This window comes from Echeneis naucrates, chromosome 13, assembly GCF_900963305.1.
Source record: "Echeneis naucrates chromosome 13, fEcheNa1.1, whole genome shotgun sequence".
NCBI classification, from domain to species: domain Eukaryota; kingdom Metazoa; phylum Chordata; class Actinopteri; order Carangiformes; family Echeneidae; genus Echeneis; species Echeneis naucrates.
This window is the reverse complement of record NC_042523.1, coordinates 17166509-17182169: the sequence shown is the minus strand read 5'-3', so window position 1 is coordinate 17182169 and position 15661 is coordinate 17166509. Positions and strand designations below refer to the sequence as shown.

At 40.0% G+C, this 15661-nt stretch overlaps 1 protein-coding gene across 1 annotated transcript in view; it reads left to right on the top strand.

Annotated features, from left to right (window-relative positions):
• The window catches only part of pdgfd (platelet derived growth factor d), a 42016-nt gene that overhangs the window by 12707 nt on the left and 13648 nt on the right, over positions 1–15661 (top strand). Inside the window, exons 2-4 of the mRNA XM_029517996.1 lie at positions 8276–8465; positions 9828–10005; positions 15042–15098. Of these exons, the coding sequence (XP_029373856.1) occupies positions 8276–8465; positions 9828–10005; positions 15042–15098 (425 nt within the window). The remainder of the gene's footprint in view (positions 1–8275; positions 8466–9827; positions 10006–15041; positions 15099–15661) is intronic.

Genomic DNA, 15661 nt, shown 5'->3' with positions numbered 1-15661 from the left:
AAAAGTGGCATGTATTTCTGGGATGCAGCGAAAATAACTTTTGCTGTTTTCCTCTACTGCAGCGAATAACAACACAAATAAGTTATGTCCTTTCACCTGTTCTCAACAACTGATATCCCTGAACTTTACCAGAACAAATTCAAAATACTCAGGCTTTACCCAAACTGAAAGGAAATTTTAACTTTATCTGTTCAACTTTAACCACAGATTTTCTGCCCCGGCTGGCAGAGAGCAGCTCAGCCTTCTACTTTGTACCCATTAGGCTAATTTGTTCCCATCAACAGGTGCATAGATGACTGAGAGGCACTTGCAAAAGCTAAGTGGATGCTAATGCTAATCAAAGGCCCAAAAGGACCATTGAGACTTGCTGGTGAAGATGTAAGGACCAGCTAAAAGGATCCAGTGCCAAAGAAAAAAATTGAAAGGCATTGTGAGTCACGGCTCTGCACTGATGTCTCCTTTTTGTTTTTGCCTTTGAAGATAGATGGCAAAAGCAAGATAATGATGAATTTGCACAAATTGGTGCACATCACAAACAAAGCAAGGGACACACTTACACAAACATGCACAGAAGGCAGTTAGTATCTTTGCTTATTTATGAGCCTAAGTCCGACATGCTCTTTGCTGTAGACAGCACAGTGTTTGATGTGTTGAGGTATCTTGGGGCTTTGTGGACTTTCCTTGTTCTTTTCACACTACAATAGCAGCAGCAGTGCTTCCCTGTCTGTCTCATTTTATCTGTCCAGGCTTTACTTTCATTTTCTCACCCCGTTTCCTTCTCCCTCTGCTCTTCCTCTCACCCCTGTCCTTTTCCACATCATTCCATCACTGTCTCTTCCTCCCCCTCCCTCATCCATTCAAATGTCCTTCATCTCTGCTCCGTCTCATTCGTGATTCTCAACCTTTCCTCACATTAATTTTGTCCTTTGTGTCTACTCTGATGGGTATATAGTCTACTTTTGATGGGACTCATTTAAGCGTGTTTGGGTCGTGTCTGTGAATGTTTGTCTAACCTCCAATGTCTGTGTCACAGCACATGCCTTTCTGTTGGCTTCAAAGGAACACACACAGGAGCATACACCCAACTGCCCTCACGCAAAATGTTCCAAACCTCCAAACTTTGGTATGTGCTCACAGAGCGCACATGTATTTCTTCCACTCCTCACATGCTCACGCGCTTAGACCCAAAGCATCCACCCACACAAACACACTCCTAGAGTGTTTGTATCACCGATGCTGATGTACACCCAACAGTGTTTTGGATTGTACAGAATTTTTCCTCAGGCATGGGATAAAGGAACAAGTGCCAGGTTCATGATGAACTTTTATTGCGGCATTATGTTGTCAGATCTGCCATCTGTTTTGCCCCTCCATCCATCCATTCATCCAATTCTTATAGACACAATACAACAGAAACCTCTTGAAAAAGTGTCCAATTTCAGCCCAGGATGAACTGACACGAGTTCTGCTGTCAAAGATCAAGATCACTGTGAAATCACACTTTTTGACCCCAATTCAAAGATTCATCCCCCAATTACAACCCAAATTATGTAAGACAGCTTTTGTGAAATTCCTTCAAGTCTTTAGTACATAAATTATAAGCCCACAGACGTGGATTTAAACTGCAACTTGACTGATGAGTGAAGGAAAGAGTTCCAAAAGCAAAGAAAGCCAGAGAATATGAGCCGTCTGCCTGATATGTAAATGAAGAACGAAAGAGATTGTGTCATGTTGCTGTATACAGGACACTGTGTACTTCATTCCATTTGCTTTGGAGCTGTTTGCATGTGGGGTGTTTATTGCGTGAAGCAGTTTGTGGAGGACTTCACTCAGTAGGGGAGTCCACAATACAGTCCTCTCTGATGTTACTCAGACACCATATTTTCCAGAAGCACTGAAATAGAAAGTTTGATGTGCTTATGTTACCAGGCAACTAAGATGTTTCTGAACAGATGTTTCAAGACAAACCTTTCAAGTTTCAGTAGATATTAAGAGGCAAATAGCTGCTGACGGGTGCACATCTTAGCCGCGGACAGTCTGCAAAGTTTTCAACAAAGACACACACAACATGTTATGTGTTGGTACCAATTTATTTACTTTACTTCCAGTAGCCCTGCTTCTAACAATTATCTGGCTATGTTGAGTTACAGTTCAGAATATGCCCTGATCCAGTTGTATGGCCATCACAATTTGTCAAAGTCATTCGTATCTTTAGACACTTTTCCTGCTTCCAACAAAAAAACTTCAATGACAAAATGTTCCCATGGTGCCTAATAACCCGCCCAATGAGAAGAGCCATTGTAACGAAAAAGTAAACATTGCTCACTAAATGTTCATAATGTTATGGGAGATCAGATCCACGCATCTGTCGTGAAATGTGATGAATGTAATATCTTTTTAACGGCTGTGTGCAAAGATGCGGCATCAAATATAAAATAACATTATGGACCAAGAAACATGTTTTACTGTTTGATGCCAGTTTTTCCAGGAAACCTCTTAATAGGAGTTTTATCTACATGTATCGTGTGCTTTATGCTTTTCACATCCATGTTATCCCATGACATTTCTCACACCACTCTGTGGCCATTAAGCTAATGCAGTGGCTTTGTTGTGTCCATCTGAAGGGAATTATATATATAGGCCTAGTTTTCTCTATAATTCATGGATATCTTCACCACAGCTGAATGAATGCCTGCATTGCCTACGTGATGCACTGGACACCCCTTCCCACTCCACCCTGCCTTCCTTTCAACGTGCATTTTCTTTCTCGATCATAATTTTGTCAGTCAAACCAAATAACTAAGAGCTGCCTCCTGTTTTCTCAGTCCTTTCTATATTCAGCCTTCATCTCCATGCCAACGCGAAACTCCAGAACCCCCCTTCGCCACACTTTGACACTGGAACCGTACAAAAGCATGGTGTCTTTGTATAAAAGAAAGTAATGGAAGTTAATTGGCTTTAGCAGCAAAGGTGAAGCAGCATCAAAATAAAAAGAGTAATATTACATCTGTCAGGGAAATTGAGAGATACAATGAAAAACTGATTTAAAAGCCATTTTCAATAAATGAATGCAGGTTTTATTCTCTAAATGTTACATATCTCTCTCTATATATATATATCCATATATATATATATATGTAAGAATGCATATCAGGTATTGATTAAGGTAAACCAAAATAGCGGAAGTGAAAAGAAGAGAGAAGGAGAGATGTGGGGCGATGCTGACCAAAGCTGACACCCCTCAGCATGCAGTGTTCATCCCCAGGGTGTGTAAGTGTGTGTGTGTGTCTTTTTCATGCTTCTATGCCTGTGCGAGCGTGACTGAGAAACAAGGGAGAATATTTAAAACTGATTTGTCATGAGAGAGTGGCAAAATAGTGGAGCCAGCACCGGCTTTGATAGGCAGTAACTGATGCACACACATACACACACACACACACACACACACACACACACGCCTTGAGCTAACATTTAGCCAGATGGAAAAGGCTTTGGTTAATTCTCATGGGTGGAAATACTCTGAGGGTACGAGTACAGAGTCCTGTACCAGAACACAGAAACATGCGCCCAGTCACAGTCTCATGTATAGTAGCTTTACAGACTTCCAAATACAAGAATAAGCAAATGGTTCTGCTGTAGTACTAGCAGTCATAGTACTAGCAGATAAATTAGAGCTTTCAAATTACTCAAATATGCATATGGTATAACCAATGTTTACTCGTTTGACTGACTGAGGTTGAGTACTTACAGCTAGAAATAGTTCTTGAAGTCCCTGGTCCCATCATTCCCTTCTAACTTTAAGGTTATTAAAAGCAATACATTAGTGAAGTTCACTTATTTACTGTGTGGTGGAGAATTTGGCTTTTAAGGGGAAGGTAAGCTCAGCAGTTAGTTCAGCATAAGGAATGGCTCTGTCTGACAATAATAAAAGACAATAATAAAATAACTTCATTATTATATCTACGTAATATAACAACACATTTAATTTACCCTCTTATTGTGGTTGGAGCCTGAACAGACACACATCTGTAGACTGTTGGTTGGTAGACTGCAGCTATAAAACCAGAGGAGACCAAACTTAGAGAGTCAAGTTGATCTGAGGGGAAATGAGAGGTGGATCTGATCAACTGTATCCATGCATGTCAGGCAGGGTGCCATTGATGGTAAAGTCTATCAATCAGAGAGGAGCCACGCCCTAATGGTCCATTTAATCCCTTAACGAGACTATCATTTAAAAGCTAAGCATCATGTCAAATTAAATAACACCGGAAACTAGAGGCTCACTAGACTCACTTGAAAACACTTAATGAGCTAGTAAATCAAATTATACATACATATACAAAATGAAAATGCAATATTTCACCAGATGTTTAAATATTCAGTAGAATAAGTTGCAATTCTGTAGTTTAAACTAACTTCACCTATTTTTATATAGAAAATGGATGACACCAAAGGTGAGAGCAGAGACATTGCATTTCTCTGGGAAGATTTTCACAGTTGAGAGTGAATTATATGTCCTGTAAGATGATGTTAGGGCTTATGAGAATAGATTTTGAGAAGATGAAAGTCAGACAGGATGTGTTAGACAGGGAATGGCAGATGTAGGAAATGGGGTTGCCTTGTTATAGGTAATGTCCTGTGGGAGTGTGTCTGAGAGCGAGAATGTATCATATGCAAACTGTCACTCAGGAAAAACAGGCTTTGTTTTGTGCAGAATAGACAGCACCAGTATAATATTAGGCCGGTGTACACCTGTGACTTCACCAAATTCTAGTTTTAATCAAAAGAGAAATCTACGAGAAGGTTAACATCTTTTCTTCATCATCATCTCTGTCTTTTTTTTTTCTGCCTTTGACTCTGTCACTTTCTCTACTGAGCTATTTTTCTGTCTCTCATGCGGACTGGTTGCTTGTGATTGGGTGAGTGTGAGTGGCACTTGGATCAGAAATAGCCCACAGAGCCAGGAAGAACATCACACCTTGGAGCTGGAGGTGAGAAAGCCAAGTTTAACGAAGGAAAATGCACCCACATACATAATGACAGACAAGCATCCATGAATACACACAGAGGCGATGACTTTTTCTTGGAACTCACAGTACAGATCCACACATCACACATAAAAAAGTCATACAGCATCATTTTCACAGCTCTACAATTGTCAGATCAGGGATTTGAGAGCTTAATTGCCAGTGTCAGACATGGTGTGGATGGGTGTTTATTGAAATCCTGTGGTGTGAGTCAGACTGTCATCGATAATATCAGTACCGCTGACATCATCTTATGAGAGATTGCAGAACATTACTTTTCTGTCAAGTCTCAGAGATAAATGAAACGATGGCTGAAGATTATTTTTGTTAAGGCTATTATTGCTATCATCATCACTCCAAACACTACCCACCCAGGCCAGACACATTCAACCTGTGAATGTGGCGTCTCCAGCCTGGACCTTTAGGACCTTCAGAATTATAAGACCAATAGAAAACAAGGGAGGAAAATTTGTTTCTCTTCATAAAAGATAAAAACATCAGCCATCAGACCAGCAGTTACTTTACTTTAACTGACCACCACCGATCAAAAACAACATTGTCAGTGTCTCATAGTTTCAAGTCCAGTGTGCTGTACTCCAGAGCCTGACAGAAAATTGTGTTATTGACTTAGTACTTCTGCACTGCACAGTATATTCCACTGTGTCACCACACATTTGCTGAGTTCCCAAGGACCCTTCCCTTATTCCCATTCTGCCCTCTAGCTAAATTACAGCCTTACGTGATACAATGAAGTATAGTTTCCAGCACTCTCAATTCTTTGGACTGGATATTTAGCAGAATCCCCTTTCCTCATCATTGCCTAATTTGCACAAATTAGCCATGGAGGCAGTGACATCACTGCATAATTTATAGTAAGGTCAACGATGTGACTGAGGAGAAGTATGCAAAAGAGCTGGGTGGTATTCGGGCATATTTGCATATTCTTTCCTTTTTTCCTCTTAATGCTTTTAGTCTCTCGTACAAAATGCTAATTCATATTAAAATAAATGCACCTTGGTGAGTTATACACGTGAACAATTGAGTGCACACATATTTTCAAACCTGCAAATATGCGCATGGATACAAAATAGAGCAGCGCATTCTGTGTGTGTGCACAATTGAAGTCCTTTTGATGTGTTGCCACTAATAATGTCCAGTAATGATTTAAGTCGTATCTATGAACTACTTGAGCTTTAGATTCATCATAACCTTCGATTTGGAACATGACAAAACTACATATTACATGTTCAGCCAACCATCACCAACTTTCATGGCCATGAGACATGCTGGACGGGTCTCTTTTTAGTGTCAAGGACAAAACAGTTACATAGACAAAAAACATGGACAAGTACTGACAGATCAAACCAAATTAAAAAGAAATGTGTGGCAGAAGGAGGAGGATTGTCGTTTGGCTGCTGACATCAGCAGAAAAGTCGCATAAAATAACGAGAAGACGTAACTTTAGTTTGCCTGTCCAAAGGAGCACAGCATGTGTAAGAAGGTCTTCTGTTGCACACTGGTGATATATAGCATATATATGTAGAAATTACTAAAAGTACTACATACAAATACACACACTTTTCCTCATGTGCAGCACCGACAGACACACACAAACGCAGTCACACACATGCAGCTCTGTTCCCCAGGCACCTTAGTGGGTGAAAGTTCCTGACACATAAGCACTTTTATGACTGAATGGATCTACACAGCCAGGCCTCTGATCAGCAGAGCGGAAGAATCCTATTACTAACAAACTCTGCCACAAAGCACACACCAACACATTCACAAATACACATGCATATACATTTATATAAGCATAAGTGCTTCTAAGCGAAAGTCCACATTCTCATTCACACGTGCCTATAAGCATGTGCGCATGCATGCACACATACATACACTTTGATGTAGAGTCTTCATTGCTGAAAACAGAATTAGCAGACAGATTGCAAGTGAAAGCTGAATGACTGAAGAGACAGAATTACTGACCATAGTAGAGAGGAGGAAAGTAAAGAGATCGGATGAAATTGGAAGAAGTTTGCATTGAAGAGGTGGAGGAGCAGACCAACGTTTCATCATCATCTCCACTGGGTGCAGGCTATGGTGCCTTGATTACGCATTCAGAAAATATAGCCCTGTCAGCCTACATCAGCACAGCTCCTGACTTAAGAGTGTGTGTGTGTGTGTGTGTGTGTGTGTGTGAGAGTATGGTGGGGGTAAAAATACTATGGACTGTTGTGAACCCATTTTAGAGTGTATGTGAAACAATGCTTTGTTGCACTGTCGCACTGTAATGCACCATATCGTGTTTATCTCTGCATACTCTCAAACCATCTGTGAAACCATATTTCTCTTGAGTTATTATAACGATGTGTGTGGCTTCTTGGTCACCAGAGAACCAAGGTTAACATTTTTGTGAACTCCTACACTATCAGGTTCAATTATCCCTTTGACATCCATTTTGTTTCAAGGCAACTTTTTCTGTCTGCTGTCAATATTCACGACCTTCACAGAATCAATCTGAATATCTTTGTTGACCCTTTAACCTTTTCTCCAGAAGTGCTGCCAACCCAATTGCCAACTTGTATAGAAATAATCAAAGAAAACAACCATTTAACAGACTCAGAACTACCCTGTGTTAAAACAGGATATCTCAGCATTTTTTCCATTTTTTCTATAGATGATCTGTATGACTCATTTCTCAAGCAATTTGTACTTGAGGTGTTTTTGTTTCACTGTAACATTTTTCGAAGCCAACACAGCAGAAAGCCCCCCACTTAGTCTGCATCTTGGTTATCATTAGAAAAGAATAAAGTAAATTGAAGGATCCATATTCAGCGTGTTTTTCATGTTATATCTGTTGCACATTTTGAATATTGTACAAAATGTATCATTCAGTCAGTCAGACTATATCAGAATCTTGGTAAATGCTTAAAAACATGAAACAGGCAACCTTTTTTCAGTCCTTATGTTAATTTAAACTAACTGGATGCTGACTGAATGTCAGTGTAAGGTTTGTCTTTTATATTCTGTTAAGAGCTGAATGGAAAATACCTGTTTTTGCAGAGCTCATGTGATGAGTAGACATTTCTTTTTTTTTTGATTGATTGTTTCAGTGTTCGTCCTTCCTTCTCTGTCAACATACATGTTTATGTGAGTTTGTCTGTGAACAGGCAGCTTTTTTTACTTAGAGCTGGACTAACTAACTGATAAGTTGTAATCACTAACAGACAGCAATCACCTCACCACAGACTTGTACCACAAAGAGGAAAACATCACGGTAACGGCACCGGGCGGATTCATCAGCAGCCCACGCTACCCCAACGCCTACCCCCGCAACCTGCTGTTGTCATGGAAACTGCTGTGCCCCCCAGGGAGCCGCATTCACCTGAAGTTTGATGGACACTTCGGCCTGGAGGAGGCTGAGAATGGCGTGTGCAGGTAAAACACGATGTAGAAAACCAGAAAAAAAAAAAAAAATTGATGGGAGAGGAGATGGATGATTGGAGCAGAAGACAGAGAGAAGGAAGCAGGATGACATGAGATGTCTTCAGATTAAAAAAAGACAGAGTAGTAGAAGTAGAGAACAATAATACCTTGAAGCAGCAAAGAAAGATAAGGGTAAAAGGCACATCATGAAAGGAGCACCGATGAATTACAAGTGGCTATAAAGGAGAAAGGTCAGACGGAAGAAAGAGCAAATAAATAACCAGGTTGTGAGAGAAAAAATGATAGATTGTTTGTGCACAGTGACAAAAAGGAGAGGAAAACTTTACTCTGAAGTTGGAAGAATGTAAAACAACAGTAAAACAACAGTGAAAATGATTTAATAACATATGCACATTATCACACCAACAATAAACTGCGGTCGAAAGGATGTGAGAGAAAAACATCGACAATACGGGGGTGGAATCACTAAGCAAGACGGATAGTTTAAGTTTGCTTTCTTGGCAAGAACTATAAGAAGTCTGTCCTTCAGGGTTGGGGGGAGAAAATAGACTTTTTAATTCCCATATGCAATTCAGCTGTCTTTGTAAGCACTATGCTGAAAAGACAAGGGGGAGCAGCAGGGGGAAAGAGAGACGGAGGAAAGATGTGGAAAGGTAGAAAGGGGGAGAAAGCAGCTTTGGCTGCTTTTGCAAATCTTGTTTGTAACATTCACAGTGTGTGTGCTTCTGTGAGGAGTTGATAGATGGACTCATTCATTGACAAGGACATTGATTGCCAGAGTGTTTAGTCAAAGTTGTTTGAAAACTTTTCCCAAGAAAATTTTCACTGTCAAGTACTTTTGTAGGATGGCCGGGAGAGACAACAGAGTTGTGTCGTTACGAGCCGAATGAAAAAAGCTTAAGATCATCTAGAATGTTTTAATGAGGGTAACAAATAGCCAAATGCAGCACGTCCTTCAGGAAAATCGCTGTGCACAACAAATTGTATCTTTTTGCCCTACTAGCAGCATGGCTGGGGGGGAAGCCTTCAGACTGTGGTTTGGTCTGCTGCACCTGCCGGACTGAAATATATCAACAACATGGTTCGCAGACAATTAATCCTGATGATTTCTCCTTTAGCGCCATCATTAGGTCAAAATGGGATTAATCCCAAATGGTTAATGCCCAAATTCTTGCTAAAACAATGGTACTGCCAACAGCCGAAGTTATTAATATAAAGAATGAAAACCTTGAATAAAAAGTGACTTCTTCTTTTTCTTTTTTTTGGACATGTTCAATTTCTTTTATCCTTAAACCTTCTCCCCCTTTTCCCTGTCACACATCATCTCCGACTCCTTTTTCTACTTCACCCCAGGTATGACTTTGTAGAAGTGGAGGACCAAGCCGAGACGAGTACTATAATTTGGGGTCGCTGGTGTGGGCAGAAAGCTCCACCTAGTCTCAACTCCAAAACCAACACACTCAGAGTCACCTTCAAGTCTGATGATTACTTTGTTGCAAAGCCAGGATTTAAAATCTACTATTCACTGCTGGTGAGAGATAAACACACACACACACACACACACACACACACACACACACACACACACACACACCTAATGAAAAATCAAGAGCTGTTATTTGGGACATAGCTTTAAGTTTCGGTTTAACAGGACTACTGCAATGCCTCAGGTAAATAGCTTCTCTGACTCTTACCTCCATTTGACAATAAAGTCAAGTGGTGGTATGATGGGGAGATAAATAGATGGGAATGGAAGGGAGGAGGAGGATCTGGTAACATGGGCCATAAAATGCCGAAATCCATTAGCCAATGGGTCTTTTCTCTCATGTCCACTTGACAGTCGAGGAGAAACAGAGGGATAAGGGGAGGGATGGGGGAGGGAGGGAAAAGAAGATGAGAAAGTCTTCTCCTAAATGCTGTCAAATGAACAGATAAGGAGATTAGCTTTGTCATTCTGTCAGGAAGAGGAAAGAAGACAGAGAGGGAATCTGATTTGAAGATGTTCTGCTGCCCTATAATCAGAGGGGAAGAGGGAAGAGCGAGAGCAGCGGAGAGAGAAAGAGGCATTTAAAGATGTCCCCTGGCTTCCTCTTCCACAAGTACAGAGGAGAGGGAGGGGAAGAGACATAGCATCATAGATGGGGTTGAGCACATATTTTCAGTGAAAAGAAAGTGATTTGAGCACAGGCGCACACACACACACACACACACACACACACACACACACACACACACAGAAACGTCTTGCTCTTTAACAGGTATTTTTATATTACAGCTAGTTTTTAAGGATAAGGGCAATATTATTTCTCAGCATGACCAAGCAATTATCTGTTAGATGGGATAGGAAAGTTATAAAGCACTGACTTTGGCTCTCATTGCCTCAAAATTCATCCAAGTGAAAGAAAAAAAAAAACAAAAAAAAAAAAACTTAACAATTGTCCTGGCAAGGCTTCCTGAAACCTCTGGACACAAAAGTTTTTTTTGGGGAGGGAAATGTAATTCAGACTGGAGAAAGCAGTTCATTTATTTAAAGTTATTTTAAGCAGGGGACTAAAACACATTTGGTATGCTCATGTGTCAGTGGGGTGAGGTGAATGGGACTGACACGTCACTGTGAAAAACTGCCATGGTGAAGCTCACTGACATTCTTTTACCTGTTTTTGAGCAGAAATGCCACTGAGATATTGTGACAATGTCTCCATATGCCAGGCAATATGTTTCATGCAAGTGTTAAAGGTAAGGAAGTATTAGCCTCAACATATTTACTGCTGTAAATATATACATGTATCATCTTTTTCTCAGTAAAAAGGTGTAGCTGTAGCCGGGTCTCTAATAACCTCCATGAGGTTATTTTCTCATCATTTAGTTTTGTCCTTTATTCTGTTGTTGATAAGAAACGCTTCCTAATAAAAGCCCTGTTAAGTGATGAAGACTTTCTGCCCATGGGAATGCTTCAGAGCTTTTAATTTGAAAAGGCCACAGGATAGTTTGTATTAACAGCATAATGTAGAGCGAACGCATGTCAAAACGAGGCTTTCTACTACCGTATGAGCAATTCTACATGAATACAGTATCAAATAAACCAAAAAACTCCAGTTATTCATATTTTTCAGGATTGAAGCGGTGTCCTTATTTATTGCAAATAAAATCAAGATGACTGCAGAAACACAGATGACCCCAAAGGTCCACACGATATGAGGTCAAAGGTTTGTGGGTTGCTATGGCAATATAAATGTGTTATACAGAAAGAAACAGGGCTTTGTGGCATATGTCTGAGCAAAATGAGCCCCCTAATTACCCCCAACAACACACTGAAGAGCAGGTCCACGACATTCAGTCTCATATAATGACCAACTAAACACACCACAAATATGACTTCATGTATCGTTTTATTCTTCATCACCTAAACTGCATTATCAGTCTTTCTCAGACAGTCCTGCAGATTTATTTTATTCCCTGTCTCCTCATTCTTTGTGGTAAATAATCACTCTTATGTACATTTAAAAAAACAATCCAACTCTTGAGGCTTATCTTCCTGGATCATTTTTACCCATTTTTCAAAAGGCTGCTGTTTGAATGTGTCCTTTTTTTTCCCCCATTTTAAAATGCACACAAACTCCAAACACCTTTCCTTCAGCTAAACTGGAGCTGTGTGTGTGTGGCTTCATTTAGCAGGTCTAATTTGTTCTCTCCAGACCTGTTGAACAGATAAGAGGGAGGAGGAGGAGAGGAAGCAGAGAGAGGCAGGGAGGAAGGAGGGAGACAGCGAAAGCCGGAGCGAGAATGAGGAGAAACAGTAATGGAAGGAGAGAACAGGTGTCTGAGATGGTATCAGCATGTCAGCTAATGACTAAAACAACCTGAACTGAGAGAGTGAAAGCTACAGAATGGACTGAGGTGGACTACATGAAAGTAAAACCACGAGGAAAATCAAACTGGCTCCAGCGTAAGAGAGAGAAAATGGATTCAGATAGAAGCCCGCAGGGGAAAAGGGATTGAATAAAAACTGTAACTAATGCAATTTGCTAGATTCCAAATGTGTGCGTTTGCTTTACACTATGAGCTATCACAATAAGTTGTTGCAATCAATGATGCTGTATTCAATATTTAACATGAATATGTTACACCAGCACGCTGTTGTCATTCGTGGTAGCAGCCACTGGTCAGATCCAGTGAACGATAGAAGGTCTTCACGGGGACCAGGTCCCCAGGAACTAAATCCCACCTCATTATCAGAGGAGCATCCTGCTGCTGCTGGGTTTGTGCTCTCGTGCATCTCAGGCTGAACATACAGCAGGCATCAAAAACGCTGATTGTTTACAACAGATTTCATCACGTACAGTGATACAGAAGGTGTAACGAGCCATGCAAGCATTAACGTGATCCGCAAAATGGCAAGCAAAGTAATAGTTTGTCAGGCTTTGCGAAATTTTTCAATATTTGCTCATCTGTTATTGCTGTAACTTTATTTCTCAAGAGCCAATTTAATTGTCTGCTGCTGATTTTTAGCCAAAGTCAAGTAACTTCTGAAGCACTTATAATCAGATGTGGAAAAACAAAGCACATATTGATCGCATCTTGAATGATATTATTCTTTTAATAAATGAGAAACGACAGCCGTGAACAGGAGCTCATCACATCAGCCACAATTCATGTCAAGCCTCATTATCTAAAATCTGTTTTAGATCAGATTTTGACACGCATATTTGTTTTTTTGGACACATCAAGTTTGGGCAGATTTTCACAGAGAGTGACCTAAATTGACCTTTATGTGGTATTAGAATAAAGCTGCTCACCTCTCCAAAAACAATCCTTAGCTAAACATCTGAAGGCGACGCTCAAATCGAGGACTTTACTCCCTGATAATGTCAGTTTTTCACCCAAATTATTCTTTTTTCTTTTTTTGTGAAAGTTATATTAATTTGCAGTTCAAGCTTTCAAAAGTAATGAGCCATTTTAGTTGGTTAAGATAAAACATTTTTAAATTATTTTTTCATAAAGGCTCAATGAAATGCTTAAAGCGTGCGCAAATCCACTTATATCTTTTGTCAAGTAGGTTTAACCTTGTAACACTTCGGAAGTTCAGACTTTAACTTTTGTTTTTGTGTTGCAGTTGTCTTTTCTGCCAATACTGATTTTCCTGTAAGCAACAACAATGGGTTGTGAATTGGTATTCCTGGGACATTCTGCTGAGCCAAATGCAATAGGGAAAACTCAAGAAGATCCAAGTTAGTTCCCAGAAACCCATTCAGTTATCTAACATTTAATGTCTTCGACCGTTGGAAAAACTAAAAAAAAAAACAAAAACAATGTTTTGTATTAATTATACACATAATAATATAATGATGGCAGATATTACACTTTTTGAATCAGCTCATCTGGCTGCATCTTCACTATTTGGCCAGTACTGTAATCATTTGTATGCAAAAGTTAATGATCAATTTAATTAGTAGCAACATATTTTTGCATAGATATTTTGAATATATCAGAAGTAACCAGATTACATATAAAAAGAGAAGCCGAAGCAAACTTTTGGTTTGTGTATCTTTTATTTTTATTTTTTTGTTCCAACCATATTAAATGGCCTAGATGTGCTTGTCATGAAATGTCAAGCACAACCTTAAAAGGAAACAAGAGTAGGAGTCGGTAAACATCTCGTCTCACTCACTGGCTCACTCACACACACTTACAGGAAACCCTCTGACCTCATTCACAGCTGGTTTGGGTGGGCATTTGTGTGTAAGAGTGCATTTATCCAAAGGCCACATGTAAAAATCTGTTAAACAAAAAACTTGGTGCACTGACAGACTTTGATGTCAACTCAATTTCACTCAAAGACACACACTTAGGCGCACTCACACACCCACAGAGGGAGACAAGTGAGGGCACTGTGTCTTTGAAGTGCAGCTGTGACAGATTTACTGCTCACAAAGACCAGAGATGGTATTTAAGACTCTTCGAGGAAAGGGATTCGATAGCCTGTGAGATTTTACGAGTGAGTAAAGAGAGTGATGCCAGAGACAATGAGTATGTGCGTGTGTGTGTGTGTGTGTGTGTGTGTGTGTGCGCAGGAGAGGGGAAGAGGAAAACCAAGAATGAATGTGTGCCAAATATGTCAGCCTGATGAGTGTTTATCTCCTAAGCATGCTTTGACCAGAGTCTGATTCCTTTCACATGCAGTCACACATAAAGGCACACTGACTGGCTTCACGGGAGTTTTTGTTTTTGTTTGGTTTTTTTTCCTTGCTGAAATCATGAGTCCCTGAGTTGTACGAGCGGACACATGAATATATTTGCTAGCCTGAAATTATAAAAACACTGATGGAGGTTTCTTTCCATTCTTGTGACCAACTTGTACATCTGCTTTTACATTCCTAACTTGAACAACAAATTGCAGCTATACAATGTGAGTAGATGTAAAATATACATTCTGAGAAGTCAAAGTACCATCGAGGTAGTATTAATTTACAGCTTTCTTAATTTGCTTTCCTTGTCATGTCTTCATTATAATTCCTAATACATTGTCTATGCAACTGATCAGATCTTTTGGCCCCTCTGTCTTTGTAGTATGACTCTCCTCTGCCTGCAGCCACGAACTGGGAGGCCGTCACAATACCTATGATGGTGAGTCATGCACATATGCATTACAATTGCAATTTTAGGATCTAAAAAAAGAAAAAATTCTTGCAAACTTTGTTTGAATAAAATCAAAACATGTGGCCTACCTCCCCTCCAACCTCCAACCTCATCAGCCCACGTGTGAAGAATGGTGGCAAAACTAATTATCATGATGTATAGTCCATTTGCATAGGCCAGCTCTCACCCACACAGCATGTATTTATGCATGTGTGCGCTGTACCATATTCATTATGCATGAAGCTTGAGATGTAACATGACATGCTTCCTTAGACTAATGCTTTTATAAGTACATGTAATCAGTGTCATTTGGGCATCCATGTGTACCAGCAGTGGGGTTCAGTGACTTATGTGATCATAATAATTAGTGTGCGTTGGGCTGCGTGGCAGCTTTCCTGCCTAGATTGATAATTGTTATATGTATGTGGGTGTTTCTGCATGTAGGGATGTGTCACTGCCAGCGCAGACAGGATGTGCATGTATGGTTTTATATTCAAACCGGCTGTATGGGCTGTTTTCTTATTGACTTGTGGTTGTTCTAAGTAACATTC